Source organism: Empidonax traillii, unplaced genomic scaffold (genome assembly GCF_003031625.1).
Source record: "Empidonax traillii isolate 1590-97213 ecotype Southwest subspecies unplaced genomic scaffold, ASM303162v1 scaffold900:size397343, whole genome shotgun sequence".
Taxonomy (NCBI): Eukaryota; Metazoa; Chordata; class Aves; order Passeriformes; family Tyrannidae; genus Empidonax; species Empidonax traillii.
The window spans coordinates 147,025-174,606 of NW_020956093.1; the positions used below are offsets into that span (position 1 = coordinate 147,025).

Here is a 27,582-nt window from a genome sequence, read left to right on the forward strand (position 1 = left end):
GACTCATGATCTTTGTACTATTATTATTGGTAGTAAAACTATGATAGGATCCAGGAGCCTGAACCATGGATCAGGAATGTGCTTTTGAAGAAAAACTCCTGGCCCTCCTGCTTTGGCTCGTGCTACAAGGCAGGCTTAAAGCAGGGCACACACTGACTTTTTTCTGGTAGCAGCCAAAGTGGAAGGTGTGAAGGGTGGCCAATGCCTGGGAGCGGACTAGAGGCACCCTAAAAATCATCAACTAAAATATGTGTGGTGCAGATGGTGGGTCCTCAGCTCCAGCTGTGTTGCTCCATGAATCTACTCTGCACCCCGTTGCTTTCATGCGCAGGCACAGCCAGACACTGCACAGGATACGCTTCTCTTGTCAGCAGGAATATTGGCTGGTTTACTCTCTCTTCCTGAGGTTACTGAAAGGCTGCGGGTGTTGCAGGAGAGATGCAAAGCAGAGCCGCTGCTTTAGGTGTTTTCATTTAAGTTCTCAGTAGCAAAGTGATGGTTGTTGATGGTAGTTGTATTACCTTTTAATTTTAACTACTTCTAAGAGGCTGAAGGGATGAGGAACTCTAAATGAAGGTACTGATAAATAGTGTTGTGACAAAGTTGTTGTGAAATATTTCCCATTAATATGGCTTTTTTGTTTGTTTGTTTGTTTAAGGTGTGTTATTTGCTAGAGCAACACAGGCTGTCAAAAGATCCAAGGAAAGGTAAAACCCATAACCTTACAAAAAGCACTGGGAAGCTAATTTATGTGGTAATATACCTTGCTTAGCCTTCTTCTGCCGTAAAAGCAGTTTGTCCAGAGTAGCAGTAGGATTAAAAAGAACAGAGTTCAGGATGGAAAAAGATGGAGTTCCCTGTTTTCCAGAGGCTTTGATTGGAGTCGGGACAGCTTCAGAGGCTAAAGGGACTTGTAGGTAGGAAGCTGAGTTTGCCTTCTTAAGGTTGAAGAACAAGGGTCATGCTGCCTAGTGAAGTTGCTGAAGAGCAGTTGAGTGTCCTGGTTAGAGTGACCTGCAGGAAATTGGACTCATATCTTGACAAGAGGAGATCCAAAGAGGCCCTGGCTGTGATTGTGCCTAGGTTAGGCGGGGAGCACTAAAGCCTATTTTAACCAAAGTAGCACAAGTCCTGGAAGTTCTGAGAGCAGTACTGTGCTATGAGAAAATACTGTTAACCCACTTTGCAGGCTGAGGTAGGAAAATGTGGCTGAGGAAGAGCCTAATTTTGATGGAGACTTTGGTGCTTATTGAAGACCTCTCTACTGCACACTAGTTTCTCAGGAGACCTCACTCTCATCTAAAGCTCCCCAGGCTATAATGTGCATAAGTGCTGTCCAGGCTGCTGGTCTACTTGATTTGGGCAGTTCCATCCCCATCCTCCTTCTATATCCATAATGTTTTAACTCTTCTCCATAGCTTTTACTACTATGAAGAAAATTCAAAGGTGAAAATAGTTTTTAAAATCATGGAATGTTAGACCCACAAAATATTACTGTACTTTATTGATAATGTTGTTTCCATAATAACACTTAGCACAAAGTACGATATCCTGCATGAGCTTCACATAAATATTTCCATTATATCACTGATACAGATCAGAAAAAAATCAGTATGTGCATGCTGCAAATGCAAGTGTAATTGATACAAGGTATGTATCTTAATGTACATCTTGAGTAAACATAAGAAAACCATACCGTAATGGAAAACAGACTGTGCCTTACAGAGTGCAATCATGCCTTTACATCTAAACTGGACTTTGCATTTAGAAAACAAATCTTAAATCAGTCCTATTCAGAGGACAAATCACAGTTCACATACTTGTAAAAAACTTTTGTTTTAGGAAAGCATTTTGTGGAAAAGCTTGGGAAACTCCATCCAGCTACAGTGGTGGAGGGGTGGGAAAGGACAGATTGAGGTATCTGTTCAAACAATCTGAGGAAAAAGTTGAATAAACATTGAAGACAACAGAATAGAAACCAGACGCCAAATATTAATTCATGGGGTCTTCAAAGGGGATTTTGAGATTTATTTTAATTGTTGTTGGAAGAAAAAGATTAAATTTTGGATGAAAAATGTATGCAAATTCAACTCTGGTCAACACTGAGAAAAGCATATTTCCTATGCAAAACAGAAAAAAAGCAAGGCAAAGAAACACATAGTATCAACTCTGTAATCCCCTGAGTTGGCCTTTAACCTGGGTTTGAAAAGGACATGAAAAGAAAAAAGCTACATGAGAATAATAAAGAATGTAATGCTGAATCAAAGGACATGAATCTGGTGCAAAAATGGAAAGTCTCAAAGGAGTGGTGTGATATGTAAACCAGGGAACAAGGGCACTGTTCCTGAGTGTCCAAAATGGTGTTTGGAGTACGAGGAATAAATAGGAACAATCTCTCCATCCAGTTTGCCAGTCCCACAAGGACTGTGTAGGTACCACGGGATCACGAGGGAATAAACCCAAAGGCTGCAATAATGATGTATTTATGTATAGTCTATGATACATTAACTGATGTTCTGTAGGAGCTCCTAGGCGGACTTGCTGTATGTCTCTCCAAAAACACAGGCTAGGAATGACAGAAATGCACAGGGAGGTTTGTTCCTGCTTAACGAGAAGAGACAAGACGGCTGGAGCTTTTAATAAGTAATGACAGAGGCTTCCCCAGAGCTGAACTCGGCAGATTTTAACCACTCAGGTCCTTCCTGGGGAAGCATGGCAGGATGGGACATGCTTGGGTGTTGGCCAGCAGAGATGCTGAGCAGGAGAATGCCCTTCTGGGTGTCATGCTAGCGCCGGGAGGGAGCTAATGGAAAAGGCTGGGCATCCGGTAGGGTAAGGAATACAGCACGACTGAGTCCCTCTCTACTAGTAAAGGATTGAGAGTGGGGAAATAGCGGGCTGGTGGGCTTTAAAAAAAACAACCCGAGCTGCCTAATGCTAACAAACATCCTGTGGGAAAGTTATTGGCTGATGAAAGAGACTGTGTAAAGAAAAGTGACAACTCCTGCTACAGACGAAAGACAGGAAAATATCTGAAACATTTCCTACTAATATGGCATATATATTTTTTGTTTGTTTGTTTGTTTAAGGTATGCTATTTGCTAGAACAACACAGGCTGCCAAAAAATCCAAGCGGGAAAGGCGTGAGAAACTCTTGGGTGACCTGAGAACTAGCGAGAGGAACACCACCACCACAAACAAATCTTGGAAATGAACACTGACAGGCTGTACGACCGAGGGTGGGCGGTCAGGGGGGAAGCTCTGTCCCCGTCCCGGACGGGAGGCTCAGGGCCGCGGAGCACGGTCACAGCGGGGGCTGTCGGTGCACAGGGGCACTACCGAGCCCCCTGCGGGCACCAGGGCGGGCCGGGCGCCGGCAGCGCCCCGGACCGAGCGTGTCAGTGGGCACGGCCGGCGGGCCCCGGGGCCGGCCCCGCGGACACACCCCGGCCCGGCCCGGCTCTAGGACCGGCCATGGGTTTGCCCGGAGCCGGGCTCAGCGCCTGCGCGCAGCGCGGCCGAGCCCCCGAGCCCCATGGAGAGCGCCGAGCCCGAGCGGAGCGGCAGCCGCCCCGAGGAGGAGGAGGAGGACGAAGAAGAGGAGGAGGAGGAGGAGGACGAAGAGGAGGACGGCGCCCTGCGGCCCCCGGAGCAGCCCGCGGCCGCGGTGAGGGTGAGGGGGGCGGTGGCGGAGGGGTGGTGTTCCCCGCCCCGGGCCCGGGGCCTGCTCGGCCGGGGCGAGCACCGTTCTTTCCTGAGCGCGCTGCCCGGGCCAGGCGGGGGGGCGGCGGGGCGCGGGGAGGCCGGGCCGGGCGGTGCCCAGCGGTGCCTGCCGCCGCGGCAAGGGGCTACAGGTGGGACGAGCCCTTCGTCCGCCTGCCCGGGGCCGAGCCCTGCCCGGCAGAGCTCTACAGCCCAACCCTCTGAGCTGAGAGGCTCTGCTTCCAGACCCGGTCTGGTCTCTTGTCGGAGAGCTTTGTGCACCTTCTGTCCTCGTCCCTAGTGTTAGATTATTATTGATTGTTATCAGCTACCTTTTTTTGTCTCCCCCTCCCCCTTAATTTCACAAATGAATCCCCCCTCCCTGCTCAGTGAAGCTCTGCCTTTTCAGGGGGGGCATGTGGTCCTGACTAGTTCCTGGCCGCAAATGTGTAAAAGATAACGAACCTCCTCTGAGAGATTAAAACATCTCGGTCCGGATGTGTTGTGTTTCCTGTGAAAGGGGAGAGGTGGTTACACGTCCCAGGTGTCCTGAGGAGGAATTCACCGGTAGTTGGGAAGTGTTTGGATAGAAAGTACTGGTGTGTGTGTGTTTGTTTGCTTTTTAAAAGGTTACTTTGTTACCTATAAGGAAAAATGCTTTTCCTTTCTGTATTTTCCTGGAGTTGTCAGTTTGTTGACTTTGCTCTTTTCTCCCCAAAGCAGGTTTTCTGTTTTTGCTTGCAAATGTGATAGAGAACACAGATATAAAACGAAGTCCTGTCAAAGCCTTTATCCCACAGAGACATGTCTTATTTGAACAAATGTGGTGTGGGAGAAGGGGAGGCAGGGTTAGTAGCCTTTGCCTTGTGTGGTTAATGTTGCATGAATCTTTATTTTCCTCTTCTAAAAAGATGGAAGACTGTTTGGCAAAGAAAATGGAAATTACTGTTTCAGAAGCTGAAAAACGGACTGGGAGGAATGCCATGAACATACAAGAAACATACACTGCTTACCTCATAGAGACTAGGTGGGTGATAAGAGCTCGCTCTCAGAGTACATGGATGTGCCTTTCTAAACAGATTTTCCCTCCTTCCACCCCTAAAAATATTCAGGTACAGTTGATGGGAGAATTTAGCTGGTTTATGCTTTGTCATGTGGTTATCAACCCACTGTGGAGGATCTTTTCCTGTGAAAACTTGGCAGCTGATCTCCAGTTCAGTACTAGTGCTGGTGTTGTGTAACTGTACTGTAATTCTTGATTTGGAGCTAGGTGGAAAAATGCGTGCTTGAAAGTTTTTATATGGTGTCAACAACTGCTCAGTTACTTCTTAAACATAGTTTGGACAAATTTATACACATATTTATGAGGCTATATGTGAGAGAGGTCTAATGTAGTGGTTAAGCTTATTGGAGTTCACAAGAAAATAGAGAAGTCTCATGACTTGTGTCATGTGGTGAAAATTTATTGTTCAGCTAATATTTGAAGTGTTTTGCTTGATCTGATCACCACATCCTCCCTGTAGACGGTCTAAGGGTTAGGGTTAATTAACTGTTTCCTTTCTTCATACTGCCTTGAACTTTCACCAGAGAACTTATTGCTTTCAGTCTTCTTGTGTTAACAAGATTAATAATACTACTTTGGTAAACATGTTCAGTACCACAAAGACAACTTAAAATTTCAAGTACTGAGTAATGAACAAAGCTTTAAAATCTTTTCTAACTTATCTTAACTTCCCAAACAGTCACAGATGACTCCTATTATGCAGGATCATGTTACCCAGCTGAAGCAAGACTTTCAGAATTAGACTTTATTAGGAGTTTTGCTTCTCTTTTCTTTATATTACCACTTTTAATCTTTGGACCTTGTCTTGGGAATGATCTGGTGTACAGGTAAAACCTTCTCAGAAAAGCTGTTGCATTTTGCAAAGGCTCTGAAGAGTTCAAATTTAAAAGGCTTCTTAGCTTGTTTAACTAATGGACGTGCCAGTCAAAATGACTGCAGACCTACTGGGATATGTTTGCTGTATTTTTGCTAAACTTACAGAATGAAATCCAAAATAGACATATATTATATTTTTCAAATATTGTAGTTCTTTGGCAGTTGCTCAGGTGCTTAAAAAATACTTTTACAGTGTATTGATATTAAAGATCACATCTTATGTAAAATAAGTGTTATTTTTTTTTAGTAATATTTCTTAAAGAAAAGAGAAGAAAGCTGGAATCACTGGTGTCTAACTATGATGTGAAGTGTACACTGGGGGCAGCTTTATGCAGCCCCAGAACATGCTGACTGCATGTCCTTTCCCAGTCATCCTTGTGTTACTTTACACTCGCTCCTGCTGGTCTTTCCCAGTTGTTCTTCTATTGTGGCAAAACTGTATTTTGCTGCTCAGATGGCATTTTTTCATTTATTCTGTGGTCAGCAAATACCAAGACGTGTTTGTCGCAGAACTATTGAAAATGTGGGTTTGTCACATCTCTTAATAAAATGGGTTCTCTTTTTCTTTTGCTGAGAAGGCAAAATTTCTTGCATAAATATAATTGGTAGCTATTAAATGTGCTTCCTGCTGAGCCTGTAGCTGTAGGTGGGCTTACAGCAATTTGTCTGTGGGTAATAGGATATTCTGTAGCTGAAGAATAAAACTGTTTATAGTAATATAAAAGGAAGACCACTTAATAATAGTTGCATTACGTTTATATGAACTGGGGTTCCCCCGTTACTGCTATCTAGGATTTAATTACAGTTTTAATTGAGGAATTGTATCTGGGTGAATAAGAGACACAAGATGGATGGAATTATGACCCCTGTGTATTTGTTAGAGAACAGGAGCTAAGTGTTTAAACTTTTAACATCTAAGTTTCACTAGTGCTGATGAAAATGTTTTCAAAATGCAAGTGATGGTATTGCTTACTTTTTCTTTTCAAAATGAAAAGATTTGTTACTATGCTCACATTTTCATGTGACTTTTATGATTGTTTTTTTTAAAGTTGTATTATACCTTGATGTAGATGGGTTTCTTTGAAACAGAATAAGCTCCATTCCCATAGACCACAGAGCCTCAGAAAATTCCAAGGGTTTTGCTTCTTGAAAGCATCCCCTATATTCTTGGTTTACACCTTTCTGCATTAGCTAATTAGATTTTTGTGGGGAGCTATTTCTGTTCAATTAGTCATGATGTCAGTTTGTTTCACAGCTTCCGTTAAACCATACACTTACTTAAAAATAACTTAGTTTTTATATTCTCCCTGTAAAAAGAGGGGACACTTCCTCCTCTTTTTGGGAAATGGCATTAAGGCAAGTACAAATTCTTGTAATTAAGATGTGTAGCTGAATATTCCTTCTTGAGATATAAGTGCTCAGCCTGCAACTTGCTTTCTGTAAGGGAAATTGCAAATATCCAGGACCTTATCTAAATTCAGACTTGCTTGTTAGAATTTTAGGCAACTGTGTCGTATATCAGAGTCTGCATGAAACGACAAGAACTGAGATAGTATAAACCCCTGACTCCTGTTCTTGTACCTGCTATTTTTCATGACAGACTGAAAGTCAATCAGAATGCAGAGCGCCTCTATAAGTGATCTGTTTTGATGCACTTTTAATTATAGGACATTTGGGGAATGCCTTTTTTGCCTGTTCTCCTTTAAAGTAAACAATTTCTAGTGTAGTAGTAGGATACTTCCCATGTAGTTCACTTTGCTTCCATCCTGCTCACTTTAAGACCTCTAGTCTGGCCTCCGTGATCAAACAATATGATGAATAGAGTGTATTTTTTTGTTTGTTTTAAATGGGGCTTTAGGAAAAAGTAGCACAATTTTGTGCAGCCTGGTATCTGACTACTTAATAGGAGGATCCCTGGTTTCCAGCCCTACTTCCTCTTTGACAAGGTGGCTCAGTATATTTCCTTTTTACTCCCCCAGTATGGCTGGGAAGTTACTAACCTTGTTTCTGTTTTCAGTATTTGGAAAGTGTTCTCGTAGTTAGACTGTGACAGGAGTGATACCTGCTTCTCTGTTAAGACCTTGGATTGCCCATCCAAAGTGTAAGAACTTACTAAAGAAAGTTCCTGTGAGAGAAATGAACTTGGAAATCAGTAGCCAGCCAGACCACAGTTCAGTGGTAGCAGGGCTGCACCATGGGATTTCAGGAGTTTTTCCTTTGTTATGTTTTGGTTGAATACCATTCCCAAAGTCTCCCATTCCATGCTGGGCTAGGTGAAAAGCCCACTCATGGGTTTCTTGGGGAGAGGCACAGGATGAAAGCCCACAGAAGTATGTTGTCTTCTGATAAAACAGCAAAAGGCAGATTTTGGTCATTGAGAGTCAGGAAAACTTGTCTGCTCCCTCCAAAGGAGGTATTAGGAAAAAGGAAAGTCTAAATTCAGCATGAGCTTTAACCATGGGAGAGCTGGGACCTGAAAGAAGACAGAGGATTTGAAAACTTACTGTTGATTTTTACTTGATTGATAGTATGAATAATTAATCTGCCTAGTAAATGTATATTTTGATTAAATACAGCAAACTGGGTGAAGTGTAAAAAACCAAAGAATCAGCTGGCTGTGAAAAATCCCATAGCAAGATAAGTGCTTCTTTGTCATACAGCCTGCCAGGTAAAAGAGCAATCATTAGATATCAGCTGTCTGAGAGGCCTGAATACAGAGACCGCTTCTAAGTAGCTAGTGAGAAAAATTGCCCATCCCTCTAAAATGGTGTTCCTCTGCACAGAGAGTGAACCTTGCCCACTGCCGGGGAGTGGTAGTGTCACTTCTCATACACTGGAAGGTTAAAGGCTGGAAGCAAAGTCAATGCTTCTGCTGCTGAAGAGGTGAGGGCTTTTACAAGGAAATAAACCCACGTGTTTCCTTCTCGTCTAATTTAATATTTTGCAGCCGTTCGTCTTTTTATTGCGCTCAGAATTGTTTAATGGCTCATTTGAGGTAATTGGTTTTAAACGGGAAGCGAGAAGAGGTTAATTAGATGGACTAAAGTTTTCACATTGGCACTTTGAATTAAGGCAAATGAACGTGACAGGCAGTAATGTAATCTTCGCATCGGTTATGATAACATCAGTTATGAATGTAAAAACTGAAGGTTTCAATTTTGTCCTTTTAATTTTTTCAGGCAGGTTGGTTCTTTGGATGAATAACTTGCATTGTTCAAACTGTACTTAAAGGGGAAACATATGGTTTTCCTGCCTGAAGACTGTACAAGTATTATATTGTGTTTTTAGAACCAAAACAAATTGAGAAGTTTGACTGAACATCAACAAGTGATTATAATCTTAATTGAAACTGGTCCGCAATACTTGCATTTAATGGGGAAGTTCATAACGTGGTCTAAAAAATTAGATGGTAGTGAAGGTATTGAGTGTAATGAGTACCTTTGTGGATTTCTACTTCCTTTCTGAAATGGGGTTCCTGGGGAGAAATGTTCTTGTAATTGGTGATATTTTATGGCCTCATATGTAACCAGGTGGAGACATTTTTGGTGTGATAAAAAAAAAAAAAATTCTCTAATCTTACTTGCCTGTCCCAAATCCATCCATGCAGTTTCAAACTCTTACTACCTTGTTTGAAAGGCCGTGTTGTGGGCGCAGGCTCTGAACTGAGGGCTGCACGGTGATTTTACACCCCAGCTTTGCAAATAACTTTGCTGTTCCCCTCCTTTACCGAACTCCGTAGTGTTGTGTGCTCTGGAAAGCAGAATCTGGCAGCTTTACTGTAGGCCTGGGTGTAAGCAGGAATCTGAAATTTGTGTTGATAATTTCAAAGTAATTTTAAATTTATTTAAATGACTTAATTAAAGAAGCATGGCTTCTTTGGTGCTACATAGGTGCCCTCCTGATGAAGATAAAGCAACAACTCTAATTGTAAACAACAGTGTTTGCATTCCTAAGACAGAATAAATGCATGTTAGAATAAAGGATGTAAGTATGATCTGAGAAGAGAAATAGTGTCAGGCTGCTTAACACGGACTGCTGTGAGGAAGTTGTAGTGGATGCTGTCTAGTTAAGAAAGAACAAACTACATAGGCAGGTTTGACCTTCAAGATTCTCTGTCAGTAATTTAATCTTTATCTTCAGGGTAAAGTGTGAAGCTTTTGTGTCCCTCATAAGGGTTGTAAAGCTTGATTAACTTAGACTGAGGGAAGCCTAGCCTGTTGTCCACATATCTGCCTTGTCAGAACAAAGTGGCAGTAGGCTTTAGATCTAATAAACTTCCTTGATGTCTTCAGTGTGGGCAGGGAAGATGCAGTGAGTGGCATGATCTGGTCTGGCAGTCTGCTTCCTTCCTCCTGGAGTTCTTGAGGCCCCCTATGGACATAAAACTTCAAGTAACAAGGTAGTGGTTTGTGCTAGCTTAGGACTAGGCTTCTCTGTAAAGCTGTGGTTCTTCCCTGCTGAAGTGTCACAGTCCTAAATGACCTTTTAAAAATGTTGATTATTATTTAGCTTTCTGCTTAATGCTTGTCTATGTGTGTGGGTTTGAGATGTTACTACTATGATTTTTAAAAAAAAATAACCGATGTGTTCTTGTTAGTTCTAACAAATGCAAAGCTGATGCAAAACTTTCTCAAGTTTTTTGCACAGTTGAGTCTCCACATGATCTTTGCTTCTCCTAATTTATAATTAACTCTGCCAAACATTTACGGAGCACTACGAGCATGATTTACACTGGAACACTTTCCTGTCAGAAGGCTGTGAACTCTTACAGTGACAACTTACTGATGGTGTGTTGACCTGAACTTTTGCAAATGATAAATGAACTGCTTGCACTATGAAAATATGTGATGATCTTATCGGTGTATTTGCCTTCCTTCAATATCTGTAGGATAAGAATGTGAAACATAAGTACATTTGGTTCTAACCTGTAATCTATACTGTGGAAGTCAAGTATATGTAGTTCCCCAAACAGATTTGAATCTGTGAAGTCACTTTGTAAAGACAGTTTTCTTGATTTCATTTCTTCTTCTACTATTAGTTTACTATTCTTTAGTTCTTTTCTCATATTTGTGGTGTTAAGACAATTGAAACTTATTAAATGATAATGTGATTCTCTTGACTTAAGACATTAGGAGTTCTAAGAAAAATAGAGATCAACTTTTACAGGATAAAGCTGCCTTGGCAAAAAATGGGTGTGTGGAGGAATGGCTAACCAGAGCAGGATGAGTTAAGGCAGATCAAGCTGCCCAACTTTATCTAATGTATATTACCGTAATTGTGTCTGATATGAGAGTGATATATTGAGGCCACTTGCAAAGACATCCTAACAAAATTCAAGGTGGTTCTTTTCTGATGTCATGTGAAGCTGTGTTTCTACAGCAGTGCACTTGAAAACAGAGTAGGAATGTCTGGGCCAGAAATTTCTTGGAGAGAGAAACTCCTTTTCATTCTTCTCTGTGCTGACATCATTGATGTTACAGGTTATTCAGACAGTGATACGTTAAAATCAGACTTGCACTGCATTGGGAATGGGTTTGGTTAGAGGCAGAAGACAACAATTAAGCACACTCTGTGTTGAAATGAAACTTTCTTAAGTACCTTGTACTTGGGAAGTAGAAAACTTTATATTTGAAGTTGCCTATGGCAGTGTAAGCCCAAAGAATAAGGTATGTGGAGATGAAAAATAATTGCAACTAGGAGTACTTTTCCTTATGAGCTCATATTGACAAGAAAAATAAGAATGATTTTTAAACTGTTCTTGCAGTCAACCTTTGTTGTTAAGTTCTTAAGTCTCTGTCACTCTACTGTGTGTCTGAAGTGTGCAGGGCTGCCATAAATGTCACTGGTGTGCACACACTGAGCTTGCCTCTAGCTATGAGGCGGTGCACTCAGTCATAAACTTTAGTTACATTTTAGAAAAAAAAAATAATGAAACTCTCATATTACACAGAAATCAATACAAGAAAGAAGAACTGATTAAACCTCCTATGCCAATCCCAGCGTTGCATTTGCTGTGACCAGGAAATGGTTATGCATAGGAGTGACAGAGACATGTAATAGCAATGGACCAAGTGCATCCTGCATTGGTTTTTTTCTTCCTCTCATTTTTGTCTTGGCAGAACATCCATTATATTGTGGTGAACTTCTTGTACCAGATCTGAGATCTGAATCTCTGTGATCTTCCTGCATTTGGGTAAAGGTGGTTGCAGTCTTGTACATTCTGTTTAATGTATCTGCTGAGCTCTGGGTGAGTCTCTGGTGTCTTGCTGCTGTCACAGCAGCATCTATACCTCAGCAGCAGTTGTGTTCTCAGACAGGGTCCACATAATCCTAGGATGTATTGATGGTGTCAGTCTTGCTTAAGGGTTGATGATAACCCATGTGAAAGTAGTGCTCTTGAAACCCATGGTGTAAGTCTGTGCAGCTGGTTGAGAGCTGCTGAAGCTAGAGATTTAAAGGATCTGTAATACTGAAGTACTTCTGTGTGAGTGTCTTGAATGGCCAGATTGTTTACCAAACCCTGGGAGTTTCTCCTCTAGGAATGTAAGGTGTGTGCCTTCAGCTTTCAACTAAACAATCTTTCAAGGCATAGTAGCTCAGTTCCTTATCCAGTTTACCTTTTACTCAGCAATAGTCACTAGATACCTGCTTTGAGCTGAAGTGGTCTTGCAGTATTTAAGCTGTGCAACATTAGTGTGGAGAGGAATGCTGCACAGCCTGTCAGTCCAGCGCTAAGCTGAGCTTACCCTTTTCAGAACTCTGTATTTGCAGTTGCAACTTCATTGAATCAAAATACTCTAATAGGGAAGAATTCTGTGGGATGTTGGCAGTGCAGTTTTGGTGGCTGCCAGCAGTGTGTTCACCTTTTCTTCTTGAGTCACTCTCAAATAGTTTTAATCTGCAGCAGTTTGTGTTGAATGCTATGAATACATCCTTTTTTTCTTCTTCCTTCTGAAGTCTTTTTCCTCTACAAATTCAGTCACCTGGAATAAATGTCCTTTCCTCAAGGCAAGGGCAGATATACCAAAGTCATTCTACCTTACTTGGTAAAGAAAATATCTTTTGCATAAATCTGTATTGCATTATTTCCACCTCAAGATGTAAGGCTGTTTTAGAGTGGGATTATTTGTTTTTCAGCAAGGTCATTAAAAATCCAACCCTGTAAGTTAAGAATAGCTTTAAAAAAATCAATAATTTCTGTGCTACGTAGATGTTTTTAAAACTTCAGGATGTTCTTATGAATTTAAAAACTGCACAACCTGACTTCAGCTGGAAGAAGTAACATAGCAATCTGTTCTACTGAGTATCATATGAGTAACTACTTGAAGTTCATAACTTACTGTGCCCAGTTCTGAGCTCTCCAGCACAAAGAGGATGTGGACTTACTGAAGCAAGTCCAGTGAAGGGCCATGAGGGTGATGATGGGCTTGGAGTGTCTGACATGCAGGAAGAGGCTGAGGGAGATGGGGTTGTTCAGCCTCTGAAAGAGACAGCTGATGCTCGCTGCCAAGAAGTGTTACTGACCCAGTGCTTATTTTACGATATTGCAAAGTATTTCTGTTGCTTTAAATGTATTGTGTGAAAAAGTATTTTTCTTGTCAAATTTTTATATTATTTTTCAGTTCTACAGTATTTCATGATTTCTCCTTTTTTTTTTTTTTAGTGACATAAAATCCTTCAATACCCTGTTAGGTCATGTTGGTTTTAAGTTTTCAACAATTTTTTTGGATGCATCAATTTTGTAGCTGCTTACTCTAGCTAGTTTATGTCCTTGGTCCTTAAATATAAAAAGATACTACTCTGAACAAAAACTTGGAAGTACTTTGAAATTTGCTATGTTTTTCTAAAAATATCCTTTAAAATTTCTTAATATTAATAAAGTTCTGTTTGTAACTATTTTAGCTGTTGCATGCAAAACAATTTTTACCCTCTGAAGTGATTCCTTCTTATAATACTCTGTATCCTTCAGCTGCTCATGAAATTGTGCTGATTTGGAGCCTAACATTGTTCCAAGAGAAACATGCCTAATTCTGCAGTGATTTGAACTAAGTCACCTGTGTGACTCTTTACTTGACTGTGATCTACCTGTTTGTTTTTGCTGTGTAAATGCATTGATTTTTCCCGTGTTCCTAAAAAATTTGAGTGCTATCAGGCAGAAATTACAAATATTTTTAAATTAAGTACGTAGACATGAAATTAAGTAAGGTTCCTTCAGGTTATGAGCAAGTTATTCAGTAATCAGTAGTATTCTTGGGGCCTTTGCTCTAATGGTACTGCTGTTTTGAGGGAATGGGTGATAGCTTACTAATTCTCAAATTTGCTGCTTTGTCTTTCAGAGCTGTTGAGTCCCAGAGTGAGGGACAGTGTGCACCAGTGGAGTCCCTGTGGCGACGCTACAGTGAATTTGAGTTGTTGAGGAATTATTTGTCCGTTACTTACCCACATATTGTTGTTCCACCTTTGCCAGAAAAAAGGGTAAGGAAGCTGAGGCTGCAGCTTGCTTTGTTTTGTTTGTTTTTTATTTACTATTGACACTCTTCTGTTTAACTAGGCTGACTTTGTTTGGCATAAGCTATCAGCAGATAACATGGATCCCGATTTTGTGGAAAGAAGAAGAATTGGTTTGGAAAACTTCTTGTTACGTGTGGCTTCGCATCCTGTTCTTTGCCAAGACAAAATATTTTATTCATTTTTAACGCAGGTATAGTAAAGTTATTTTTAAATACATTATTTAGTGGTTATTTATTTAAGACAATGTCCTTTTGCTCTTCACCCCTTCTGTTGACCCGTAACTTGTTCTATGTTGGGAGGAAGGACAGACAGTGTGAATAAACTTGAGGTGGAAAAGGCTTGTCCAGCTAAAGGTTTCTTAACAGCCCATTGCAGTTGTACAGTTGCTCTTCTAATGTATCTCATGACTTTTTTCCAGTCAAGTTTTAAGACTCCTAAGAGAGATTTTCTACCTCTTTGAAACAGCATGTTGGGAACTTAATGCATGTTGGTTGGGAAAGCTTCCACAGGACTAAAGCTGAAATAGTAAGCATGCTGTACTGCTGGCTGCAAAGACAGTACTGGCTTCCAATTCACTCTTTGGATATCCATAGTTTCTGTAGCTTTGAGGTTTGGATCATGATCATTGTCTCAAAAGTTGTTGTCCAGTTGTCAGCTTAAGCACTGCATTCTGCAGCTTTTTAGGAGATGTTGGATGGCTCTTTTTTTTTCTGTGCTTTGATGAGAGGTTCCCAAATAGTGGACTGAGCAGCTGCATTTGCCACAGTGCAGTATAGTGTGTAGGTGAACCAATGTATAGGAGCTGACAGTGTGTGCACATAAATTGTTGTCATCTGTATGTTCTCTGCACTTTGCCTCGAGTTGCAAAGGTCTTTGGAGCTGCTGATAATCTTAAAGGCAACCCTTCTTTCTAAAGAGCTGAGCTACTTCTTTAGACAGAGCTGTGTGGCTCCTGCCCCTGCTTGATAGAATGAGGTAATTGAGTAGTGAAGAGAAGAGCGTTTTGGGGGAAGATTAGTATGTAAGCACAACGTAATGATTGATTATTCTTAACCCAGAATCTTGGAAAGACATGGGAAGGGTAGCTGAGGCAGAAGCCAGGCTTACTGGAGAAGCTCTTTTGATATAAGCTCTCAAATAGGGACTTGCAAAAGCTTCAGCACTTTTAAATTATTCTAACTGAACATTCTTTTCCTGTATTTTTAGGAAGGTGGGTGGAAAGAAATGGTGAATGAGACGGGATTTCAGTTAAAGGTAATTACTGTAATTGTCTCATGCCTGCTGTGACACAGACATATTCCAGCAAATGTTTTAGGCTATTTATGAAAGGCTGTAAGAATGCTGTAAGAATAAGTTAAATGCATTGCTTTATGTGTACTTGTAACTGCAAAAAACAGTGGTGCTCTTTGCATGTGATAGGTAGGATTGCAGTTGTTAAGTTCTGTAGCAGGCTTGTTATGTGTCTGTGTAATTCTTCTAGAAATGTAGAATTATGGTCCTTATAAGCTTTAAAAATAATGAACTTAAGCCCATAGCAGTGCTCTTTTATGTTGACACTTCAGTTTAGCATCATTTTAAAGGTGAGTGTCAGATTTAGCCTGGTGAGAGGTGGAAGGTGTCAAAAAAAAAAAGAAAAGGTAAGCAAAGAGGTCTGAATTGCAGGACTTCTTTACAAGGAGAAATTGCTGAAAGGGACTAAGACAGATGGATTTGGTGCCCCTTAACTGTTTAACAGAATGTGTCTTGGAGTAATACTATCCCCACTGACATCACTGAGTTCATGACTGGGTAAACTGGTGGAAGACTTTCAGGAATAAATGATCAAAGGTCATGTGTCTGTACAGGTCAAGAATCTGAGAAGCTGATAGATTGCTGGGCTGTGTCTGGAAGAGTTTCTGTATGGAGACAAATACTGAGCTTTTTGTTTCATTGTAATGTGATCTGCTCTCATGAAATCACAACTGAAAACTAGGTGGATTATGAGGAATTATTCTAAATAGTGAGAGCTAAAGAAAATCCCTGGTGCTCTTATCCTCAATGTCCAAGGGGCTTTAATACTGACACTTACTGTTGATAACTTAAGTTGACAATAATTCTCTTCCGTCACAGTAGGTTTTGCATATTGCTGCTATTCACAGTGCAAACAGTGTAAAGCTCTGGAGCTGTATGTTCCTAGTCAGCACATCTTTATTTCAGCTTACACTCATAGGAGTTCAGAAGGTTTGTACTGGCAGGGTATGTTCAGGAGTGCACACAGTGGTGTGTGAAAACTCATAGCAGAATGGTGAGACTGTTTGCCTACCTGAAACCATACTGTAGATTAAATGACAGATGAGCAAGTCCTGCTTTCCTTCTAGATTTGATTGTGTAGAGTTTCCCTTTTACAGTTCTGGTTTCCTTAGGAAAGAAAAATAACTTTTTCAAAAACCTGTTAAAGGGCATCTTTCCTTTATTCTACATCTGAAGCATAAACCCTCAAGATTTTTCACTACACTGGAGGGAAAACCTCTGTTCCCTAAATGTCTTAGACTGTGATCAGACCACTGGTTTACATGTTGCTGTTGCCTCTGCATTAAAACAGGATGTGTCTTTTGTCTGAAGGAGTTTGAACCAGGCTAACTAAACTTTAAATTGGACATTATTGCAGTGTAGCATGTTACAGCTGAATGTTGATGTTGGAGACTTTGTTTATTCTGCCAGCTGTATCATTAAATCATGCCTTTCCTCCCTCCCACCCCCAACACTTAATTTTATATTTAAGGGATTTGTCACTTGGGATTTTAACCCTTCCTTTAGGAAGGGAAAGGGAAAATTCCCCCCCTCTCTTTAGTTTACTTAAATGATTATAGGATCATAGTAGGAATTAACTGTCTGAAAACTCCTCTACTGTACTTCATTTGATTGGGAGTTAATCTCTAAAATGCTTGTGCATATTAGTCTTAAATCAGTTTTAAGACTGGACAGATGTTTTTCTAGAAGCTCAACTCTGGTGCAAATGTTCAGAAGTGGTATGTGGGAGTTACTGTGCTGTGATTGGCAAGAAGGAAGTAGCCCTACTTAGGTGGTTGAGTGTTGGCAGGATTGTACTTCCTGCCTGACAGTGCTTTACTGAACTCATCCTTCAGACCTCTACGTGTTCTGTGACAAAAGACAAAAAGCTCGCCCTGCAGATGTAGGTTTGGAAGTGATCCTTTCCAAGTGGAATGTGCATGCTGTCCCAGCTCAGTGGCTTTGGTGACTGCTGTTTGAACATAAATACAGTGTTTTTTGAAATAGCTACTTAGAGGGATGGACTCTGATACAATGTCAGTGTATCCAGGTGATGTTTGTACTGTGAGAGGGTGTGCGAGGAGTACACGTAGGCGTGTGCGAACAACCCAAAATGTAACTGGCTTGTGTACTGACTCGTGTGTATAGCAGTGGAGATCCAAGACCATACAAGCACCTGAAGCACTCTGAATAAACATGAAGGGTAAGACTTGGGAGTTCCAGCAGGATTTTGTGTTTCTTGTGCTGTCTGGGACATGCTTCCCCATGCTGCCTTGTCTTCCCTTTGCAAGATACTCTTAGAGAAGTGCCACACGCAGTGGTGGCAATGAAACAGTTTTCTCCCAGTGTCAGTCCTGAGGGTTTTGTTCACTTACCTTTTGGGTTGTGGATTATGTTTTGTTTTGATGGTTTGGTCATTGGAAGGACAGCTAAAGTTAATCTGACTCTCCCAAGGCCACCACTAAACCATGTCCCTGAGCGCCACATCAGCATACTTTTTAAACACCTTGAAGGTGATTCCATCACTTTCCTGGCCTGCCTGATCCTGTGCTTGACAACCCTTTTGGTGAAGAAATTTTTTCTAGTATCCAATCTAAACTCCCCCTGTTGCAACTTGAGGCCATTTCCTCTTGTCCTATTGCTTGTTACGTGGGAGAGGAGATGAATGTCCACCTCACTATAACCTCCTTTGAGGTAGTTGTAGAGAGCATTAAGGTTTCCCCCGAACCTCCCTTTCTCCAGGTTAGTTATGATGTATTTACTGCTCAGCCCAAATGCAGCAGGAGATCAGTCTCAAACAGTGCCTGTCTCATCTGTAGAGGTTATTGCAAGGGCCCTAAAGGAAAGCCACTCTTGGTTTGGGAAAACACTGTGTTCCCTTCACTGTCAAACTCAAAATAGCTCTTCAAGCCCTGAGTTGGCTCTAAGAGTGCACAAAATATTCCTGTGTCATATACCAGCACTAACAAGTACTGCTGAAGTAACTCACTGCTCACAGCTGTGGCACAGCTAAAGAGTACACTGTAGGAAATCTATACACCTCACAAGGGGTGTCTGTTTTATTTTCCTTTTACTGGGGAGAAGGATGTTTTGATCAAAAGCGAAGTCTAACCATTTACCCAGATTTGGAGTTTTCCTGCAGTGTAGATGAGCCCTGAGTGAGCTGTGTGTAAAAAGGATTATAGAAATGAAGAGCTGTAGTGATTGGGACCTCTGTGGATGAAGCTGGGATGTCTCATCTCTATTGTTGTCTTATTAAGAGTAAATACCCATTGCACAACTAATATTCAATTAAACTGGAAAAAACCTCCTCCACCTCCTTAGCAAGGTTCAATACTGCTGTTGCAGTCATTGGTAAACCAACATCTCAAAAACTAAAGCAACCAATTACCTTTTTAATTAGGTATTGAACTTTATTCTGTAGAGATTTATATATGCTCTACTATAGAGAAGAACATTGCATTAAAATGGTTCTATTCTGATATACAAATTACATATTTTCTGTAAAGCAAGTCATAAAATAAGGGAACACCGTATATAAGATTTTGATTTCACTGGGGAACTGTTCCTAGTAATAAGGAGCATATAGAGGTCACTCTACCACTGGTTTTATTTGGTTTGAAAAATATAAAATAGCTTGTCCATATGGTCTTATGTTACCTAATTGCTTCATCCAAAAAGAATGCAGGGTTGTGTATCTTAACTCCATGATTCGTGCACCATTTTAAGAAGGGACTATTTTTGTGGGATTTGGATTCTACCAGCTTAATTTAGTGGTTACTGTTTACATCATATTCACAAAAATAGCTTAGTTTTTTGACTTTTTAATAAAAATATCTGAGATGCAGGGCAGCTAGTGTCAACTTGTTCAATGTTGGAAGATTTAAATATGCCGGAAAGGCAGGATTTTTTTCTAATGGTGCTGCCAAAGGCTGAGATTTTTTTGTCACTGAAATTTAATTGCATTAAATTAACAAAGCTTTTTTTCCCCTTTTTCAGGCAGATTCCAGATTAAAAGCTCTTAATGCAACATTCAGAGTGAAAAACCCAGACAAGTAAGATTCCACATACTTCTTCCCTCCCTTTCCCTTTTCCAGTTACATCTATAACTTCAGGTGACAGAATATTTTCTCTCTTCAGTTTAAATTCAGAAAAGAAAAATTATCTTTCTGCACTTCAAATCTTAACAGAAGCCCGGTAAGGAGGTAGTGTGAAAAGGTTTGATAAATCCTGCTTCTAGAAGCAGGAAACATTTAGAAAAATTCCATCACTTTATGCAAAACGAGTATTTCGCTTTAGCTAGAATAAAAGGAAGCAACAAAAAAAACCCCTAAACTCAGACTCAGCAAAAGAACCTCTTAATAATTGTTTGCAAAGAAATCTTTCCAAGCGTGAACAGAATACAGATTGACAGTAGGTCTTTCCAGAAGTCTGCTAGTGTACAGTTTGGGATGCACACACCCTGGTGTTGCTGTTCATAGTTCCCTTCAAGCTGCCAATTTTCACAGATGCTTTTGGAAGTCCAGAGGTCAGTTCAGCTCCATTACGGTTTAGGAAGCTCTGGGACAGACACTAGAGCAATCTGCTGGATGGAAGAACTGCTCAGAATCATCAGAGTATGTAGTGGGAGGTTCATGAGACCCTGGGTGATGTGGGAAGGGGTAAAATGATATTAGGTATAACTTCTGCAATAGTTAGAAGCATCAGTTTACAGCAGTAGGGCCAAGAGATGTTGCTGTTGGCCATCCATAAGCCGAGGAGACCTCTGCAAGTGCCCTTCTGGGTTCCTCTGCTGTACAACAGTGGCAATAGGAGATGCTGTCTGGGAGAGCCCACATGCCTGACTGCTTTCTGTTGTCTGTTCTCTTTGTACTTCCATAGAATCTCTGTGTACTGTATTAAGGATCTTAGAGGGTACATACCTTTCTGAACCTCTTTATAGACTTAACTGTGAATTGGTCCAGTCCCTCCCTTTTTACTGTGCTTGCTTTTACAGCCTTCTGTGGCAGCAGGGAAGCTTTTAGCCAGGGTTCAATATAAAAGGAAACATTCATGGATGAGATCGGAAGGCAGAGATCCTCTCTGTGCCTGCAGGTGAAATTGGCCCCTTTTTGAATGCTTCATCCTCAGTCATCTTCCCCTATGGATGGTAGGAGTTAGCTGTCCCTGTTCTCGTGGCAGGGAAACCTTCCCAGAAGTCTGACTGTAGGCATAGGTGGGCAAGACTGTTTAAAGAATATCCTGTTGTCTTTTGAGGTAACAGTGTTTCAGAAAACAAAGCTGTCGTGAGAAGTGGCTCGTTAAAAAGTAGGAAAAGAGGAAAAGGATAACATGAGAAAGGGGCTTGTAACAAAAACGGTTCCCAGGTGTCTCAGTAGAGCCTTCACAGCGCTTGAGAGAGATGGCACATGTTTTCTGTTGTATTCTGCCAGCTACAGGAGCTTCTAAATTGAATTGTGGGATACAAGTTGTTTAACAAATAACTAACTGGTGAGCAGAAGTTGGGGTTTTTGGTTTGGTTGGGGTTTTTTTTTCTTTTTTTTTTTTTTTTTTTTTTTTAAATAAATTCAGGGAGAGCCTTTTACCATAGCACGTGTGGGTCTTAACAGGAGGGATAGTGCCTTGCTCTACCCAGCACACTCATGCTTGAGCTGCCTGGAATATGATGCCTTGTCCCTCTACATTACCTTTGGTGCTTGTGTGGCTGGCTGGTGAAGTGGTTCAGCAAGCTCATCTTGCTGAAACAAAAGGTGTGACTGCTGTGTGGGGTGTAGGCTTTCAGGTTCCTGGAGCAGGAGGGGTTCAGGTGAAGCTCCCAGTCCGGATTGCCTTGCGGGGCTGTGGAGCTGCACCCCTCAGCTTAGCAACGTGAGGAGCTCTGCACAGCTGGAACAAGGCTGCTCCTCCAGGTCAAGTGTAGACTGGAAACTAAACCTCCTGTGGGAAGCAATTTATGTTCTTAATGGTGGAATTAAATGGTGATAAAAATACAGTGTTCTGGTTACTCAGAGGTAAATTTGTATTTACTGCAGACCTCTTTGATTTGGCTTCATGGTGCCCATCTTTTTGTTCTCTTTCTGTGCTTTAATCAAAATAGTAACTGTTTTCTTTTTTTTTTGTGAAAGATTTCTTTAGAAAACGCTAATCCTTTCCTAAGGAAGACTTTTTTTTTTTTTAAGTAGCTCTCCTTTATTTTTGTCTGGTTACTCAGACAAGTGGCTTGTTCTTTAGTGAACAGTTCTATTCTTGTAATGTCTTTATCACAAAACAGGAGAGTGGCACTGCCCTCACTGATGCAGGGAGGAGTGCTGCCAAGTAATATGCACAAAGTAAATAACTTATATTGAAATACTGTCTACTGTAAATAAAAATTTCTTATTTTCCAGTGTCATAAAAGATATTTTTAAGAGACCTGATGGTGCTCCTACACCAGTGTGACCGATCAGTTCTTCATTTGTGTCTCAAGTTCTATTTAATAGCTTAATTAAGTATCTAGAGTGTTGGTAATGTTGTAAAACAAGTAAAACTAAGTGAAAAGTGCTAGTTAAAAAAGCCTCAATTACTGAGTGCCGAAACTGTCTTGTTTCACACTTCTACTGTTATGATGCACTGGAAATTAAACATCCCTTTGTGTGCCTCACTGAACTCAGTTTGGAAATTACATTATAATTTTGTAATTTTTTTTTACATGAACAATGAGTAGAACTTAAACAAATACTTCAGAAAGAAGTATTCGGTCTGCAACACCTCTTAAAAACAGTTTTTCCAAAAAGGTGTGTTTTTAAAATTTTCAACCTTCACAGAAGATTGGGGAAAAATAGCAGCACTTTGGTTTATGCTTTTCTGAGACAGTAAAAAGAATACAGCTTGCTTCAGAAGTAGTAATTTTTAAAAATTATTTTATTTGTTAATGGAGGAGGAATTTGTAAGGGAGAAGAGGTATTGCTGCTGCATTCCAGGATACAGAAAGTCCTCCTAGGTTCCTGACTCTTGACTTCAGGGAGTACAGCATTCCTAAAAGATTTCTTGCCACAAAGCAGGATAAATAAAACTTTTCATTATAAATTTCTGGAGTGGAAAGGGGAGTCTTCCTGAGCTGAAGGCATGCTTTTTAATCTTTTGTTTTTAGTTCAATTATTTCAAGTATCTTCACCGTACGTGTCTGCAGCTGTCTGACATGCAGCCTTGGTGCATACTTTATAAAGTGTAAACTGAAAAGATTGCTCTCTAAATCCCACTGTGCAGATCAATGACTACATTTCTTTTTCCCATACACTTTCTCTGCTGGCTTTTAAAAATTTTTATGTATTTTAACCCTGTGTGTGTCATAAACTTATAAAAGATGCTTCTTGAAAAGCGCAAATCTTAGAAATCATAATAAAACTTCTACTTCCTGAATGTAAGGATAGGAAAATTTTTGGGGAAGACTTCCTGGCAGGGGAGGAAGAGGTGTTAAATGAAAAACCCTGGAATTTCATACTTGGTCACCCAAAACAAGTGACCCGACTCATTTCAGTAAGACCCCTTGGGTACAAGCTATTCTGAAATACAAAGCCTGACTGTGTGCCTATGCTGGGAGGAGGGATGAAATTTCTTTTTTCCTTCTTGAACATCAGCCTGGAAGGCTAATCTTAAGACTCCCATTCTTTAATTCCAGTTGCGTTCTTCTGTGTTTATTTTCAGATCATTGTTTAGAAATTTAGGTAAAGCTGTTTCTGGCTTCCCCTCTGGATGAAATAAATACTTTATTGTGTACGAGAGTAGGTCATGAGTTGGACTTGTGTGTAGTAGGGAGAGTTTATATGTACACAAGAGGCTGTTGCTTTGGTTTAATTGGTTACCTGTCACTAGCAAGACTGTGGCAAAGTCATTAGCTTGAGCTAAAGGTATCAGCTTAAACTGCCTCCAAGGCTTAACTGGGCTGGCTGATAAAATGCCTCTTGTTCAGAAGTGACAGGCCAGCTGTGTGCACATGGTCACTTGCAAGGGGTTACCTGTCTGGTACCTTGTTAAGATGTAGTGGTTTGATGGCTTTTGGCCATACGTGACTCCTTCAGAAGAGTTTGGCTTTGTACTCATTTGAAGCTTTCCTGTTCACTAACCCTTGCTTTTATAAATCCCATTAAAAAAAAACAAAACAAAAAAACCAAAACCAAACAGCAAAACAGCGATGCTAACTTCACCTAACCACTTTTATTTCATAAAATATTATCTCTTAAATTGATCTGAACTTTCAACATTTGCATATGAAAAAAGTAGGAGCCATGCAAGTGTTGGGTTGTTCGCTTTGGGGGAATTAAACTTTGCAGTCCTTTCTCTGGGAGTCTTCAGCTAATTCCACTCCGGCACAGGCCAGGCTCCGTCTCCCTGGCTGTGGCATTGTGGCTGTGTCGTGCATGCTGTGAAAGCTTGCTTTCATGATGGCTAATGATGTACTATCTGTTTCCTGCTCCCAGGAGGTTTACTGAGCTAAAACACTATAGCGATGAACTGCAGTCTGTCATATCACACCTTCTGCGAGTCAGAGCTGTAAGTATTTCCCATGTGTGTCGTGACAAATAGTATGATTTATTTATAAGGCAGTATTTCTTGTTTAGTCAAGAGAAGTGGTGTATGTGTTCTAGAATGAGGGCAGTTTTGCCGGAGGGAGTCTGTCTCTGGAGCGTGGAGCAGGAGGCAGCAAGGGGTGGGGGCACTGACTGTACAGATCTGGGAGGAGGAAAAGTTCCAGATACAATGCTTGAGTTTGACAGTGCATGTTGCTAATCTGCCCTCTCCTGTGATGTCCATGTATCACAGAGGGGTGTTTCAAAGAGGATCGATTTGTCTGCTTTTCTCTGCACAGCAGATGAGTTGCTTTTGCTGGATGTCTGGGCTGGGAAGGGCCCCAAAATACCAGTTTTCTGGTCAGACATATAATACTTTGCTTTCCAGAGCTTGTAGCATGAATCCTGTATGCTTCCCAGTATGTTTTTTCTTTTTTTGGCTTGTTCTTCAATCTGTAATGAATAATAGTCTTTCTAATGATGAGAACAATAATGTCATGCATCAAGATACTCTGTGGGCTGAGAGTGGAAGATTATTATTTTTTTAAAGTCACAAAAAGGAAATAGGAAATTACAGTTCTAATAATGAGAGCATGATACTTTTTAGTAGGTTCAACAGGGATTTAATTTTTGATGGAAGTTGTGCAGCAGAGAGGACAGTAATGGATTGCCCTGTTGATTGAGAGGATTAATCACTGGTGCTCTACAGACAGTCCTGTTCTCTCAGGGCTGGGTGTGTATGATCTGTTGGGCAATTTGCTTACGTTCCCTTTTTACTGCTGTGACAGACATAACAACAGTGGTAGCTCTTGCAGAACTTCACTCTCATTTGCTGGTACATGGTGATTCCAAGGGCATCATCTGGATTACAACTCACACTTCAGAGTGTACACGTGTCTTTTCTTCTGAGGTTGTTGCCAGCATTGTAGTGCTGGCTGCAGCAGGCACTGACACTCCAAACAGCTGAGATGACATCTAGCTTGAGCAATAAGTCCTGCAGCAGATAGCTTATTTCCTTTTCCGCAGTTCACTGAGCAGGGTGGAAAAATCAAGTCACTTGCTGGAATTTTACCAAAGATTTCTTTCTCTACAATCTTGATGTCATAAAGAAGTGTGTATATAAATTTGGCATTATTCAGATAAAGGATGCCTTATATTTGTTGATCAAAAACTGGAGGGAACTTGGTTATTTATGGTCTCCATAGGGCATATCCTATAATTGAGCACTTCCAAAGAAATACTTGAAATGCTAATTTTCCAATGTAGCCTTGATTGTGACTTCAGTCTTCTGAAATTAATACTGTTGATTTTTCTTTCAGTAGTGGCTTAGATTAGATTTAGGCCTAATCTTGTTTACCTGTGTAATAACATTAGGGTTTTAGCTTGGAATTTGTATGTGGGCTTTCACAAAGCAATTGCACTTAATGTCAATGATCTAAAACCTCTCTCTAAAACATTTTAGAGGGTAGCAGACCGGCTATATGGTGTCTATAAGGTCCATGGCAACTATGGAAGAGTATTCAGGTAAGAGTTCATCCAGTTTTTAAATACATAAAAAGACAGATGTGGGGAGAGAGAAGGGAATTTGTTGGTTATGTTGTTATACTTTTGAAAAGTGTATCTGAAGCATTTCATAGTCTATCTTGAAAAGCTCTGTATTGCAGTACTAATGAGATTTCTGTGTTGCATAGAGCGATCTCCAGATCTGCTGAGCTTAGTCTCTAGTGGAAGACTAGCTTTTTGTTTTGTATGCCAGACCTTTATGCCTTTTGCTGCTGTGTTGGCATTTTGTTTCTTCAGAAAGTAACTCCCCATCTATCTTCACGCAGTTGTCTCTTAAATCTTCTAGGTACTTTTAGTGGTTAAAAATCAACAATTATATCTATCCGATTTTAGTAGCTTTTTAAAGTGAATTTGCCAATCGTTTTTTTGATTTATGTGAGTGAATCGCATGCTCAAGTTTTCCATCTCACTGGAGAATTAAAGAATCTAAACTTCTGGTTAAGGGAAACCTCCTGCTTCTACACACTGTTCAAGTGCTAAATTTAATTCTCTGGGTTAATGGATTGCAGATGTCTTTCTCATTGGGGGTTTTAAAATGAAATTAGGTGTAGTTCTGTAATAACACAAAGACAAACAAATGTCAACATCAGCGGAGTGGAATGTTTATGAAAAAATGAAGGACAGAATAGATGCATTACACATAAATTATGTGAAATATAAGGGGAACCTCTCTTTTTTTCCTTGTAAAAAGAGTTGTGGTGTAATTCTTCTAACTAAGAACTCCAATAAGGTTTCATAAAGCTGAGAACACAATTAAAATTGCAGTGCACATGCCAGGATGTTCAGAACAAGTCTCTTTCTATCTTTATTGTAGCTCTGTTTCTTTCTCAATCTAAATAATCTCTCTAACATAACTAGGTAGTTGTAATAAAGAGACAGTTGCAAGTGGATATTTTTTCAATGAATAGAACTAAACAGCAATCTACTGTGAAAACAGCTGTATACATCAAATGGCTTCAGGAGAAGTAAAATGCTTACAGAAGTCAAATCCTGCCCTCTGGTTTTTGGAATTAGAGGCTTTTATCTTATATGTTGTGAGTCTGGAAAGCTTAGTTTCTTCTTGATGAGTATGTCAGACCAAAATCCGTTTTAGAAAGTTCATCGTTGTCAGTGTCCCCTGCCCCATTTATATTGAGTGCTAGGTGATTTGTTTTTGTTTGGCTGGTTTTGTTTTAAACAGAGTTTCAGCTCTTTGAACAAGACTTTCTGCTCAAAAGCAATCTCAAACTAAATATATTTGTGACGATGAGTTTAGGGACAGTTGTTTAATGGAGTGCCATGAATAGCCTCACCACATTGTCAGTGCTGCTCCTTTAGAGAAAGAAAACAGTTTGGCCAAGTCTAACTTTGAGGCAGTTTCCATCCAGGTGTCACCTGGAAAGAAACTGTATACAGGATGCAGCTTATTAACTTCCCTTACCCTTGATGTGTGATGTTGTTTCTCGTTTGTTTTTCCTACAGTGAGTGGAGTGCAATAGAAAAGGAGATGGGGGATGGGTTGCAGAGTGCTGGCCACCACATGGATGTGTAAGTACTGACTGAATATCTGATAGTTTGATGTAAGCCAGATGTGGAACTCTCCCTCCTTCCTCTCTTTTCCCTCAACCCTAAAGCACATATGAGTACCGAGAAAGTTGGGGGTGCATTGTTTTTAGGTATACAGTGTGTCTGTGACTTGGATGCAGGCACAGTTTTAGCATCCATATACTGTATTAAGTAGCTCAAAAAGTCTCAGGAGAACCAGAGGGGTTTCTTTTTTATTATTATTTTGAAACTGTAGAAGTGTTTGGACTTCTTCCAGTTTTCCTTTTAAGCTACTATGCCAGAAACTGGTAGAATACAACTTTAATGTACTGCAGACCTGATGAGATCCATTTGGTTTTGATAGCAGCAGTTTGTACCATGCAGTAGATGGTACACAGGTTTGGACTTAATTACAGAGAATTAAGAAATTTAATTAATAGACTCCAAAACTCCAGTGGATACTTGAAACAAACACTGACTGGATATAATAAAGAATCCTCCCTCTTTGCATAGAATCCTCCCCCTTTG

At 40.5% G+C, this 27,582-nt stretch overlaps 1 protein-coding gene across 1 annotated transcript in view; it reads left to right on the plus strand.

Moving 5' to 3' along the window:
* The first annotated feature begins 3,459 nt into the window (after nt 1-3,459).
* SNX4 (sorting nexin 4) overlaps nt 3,460-27,582 on the plus strand; it is a 32,898-nt gene continuing 8,775 nt past the window's right edge. Inside the window, 10 exon segments of the mRNA XM_027902652.1 lie at nt 3,460-3,518; nt 3,520-3,673; nt 4,614-4,729; nt 13,978-14,116; nt 14,193-14,342; nt 15,359-15,406; nt 19,421-19,476; nt 23,878-23,950; nt 25,430-25,491; nt 26,992-27,057. Coding sequence (XP_027758453.1) covers nt 3,475-3,518; nt 3,520-3,673; nt 4,614-4,729; nt 13,978-14,116; nt 14,193-14,342; nt 15,359-15,406; nt 19,421-19,476; nt 23,878-23,950; nt 25,430-25,491; nt 26,992-27,057 — 908 coding nt within the window. The 5' untranslated portion in view covers nt 3,460-3,474.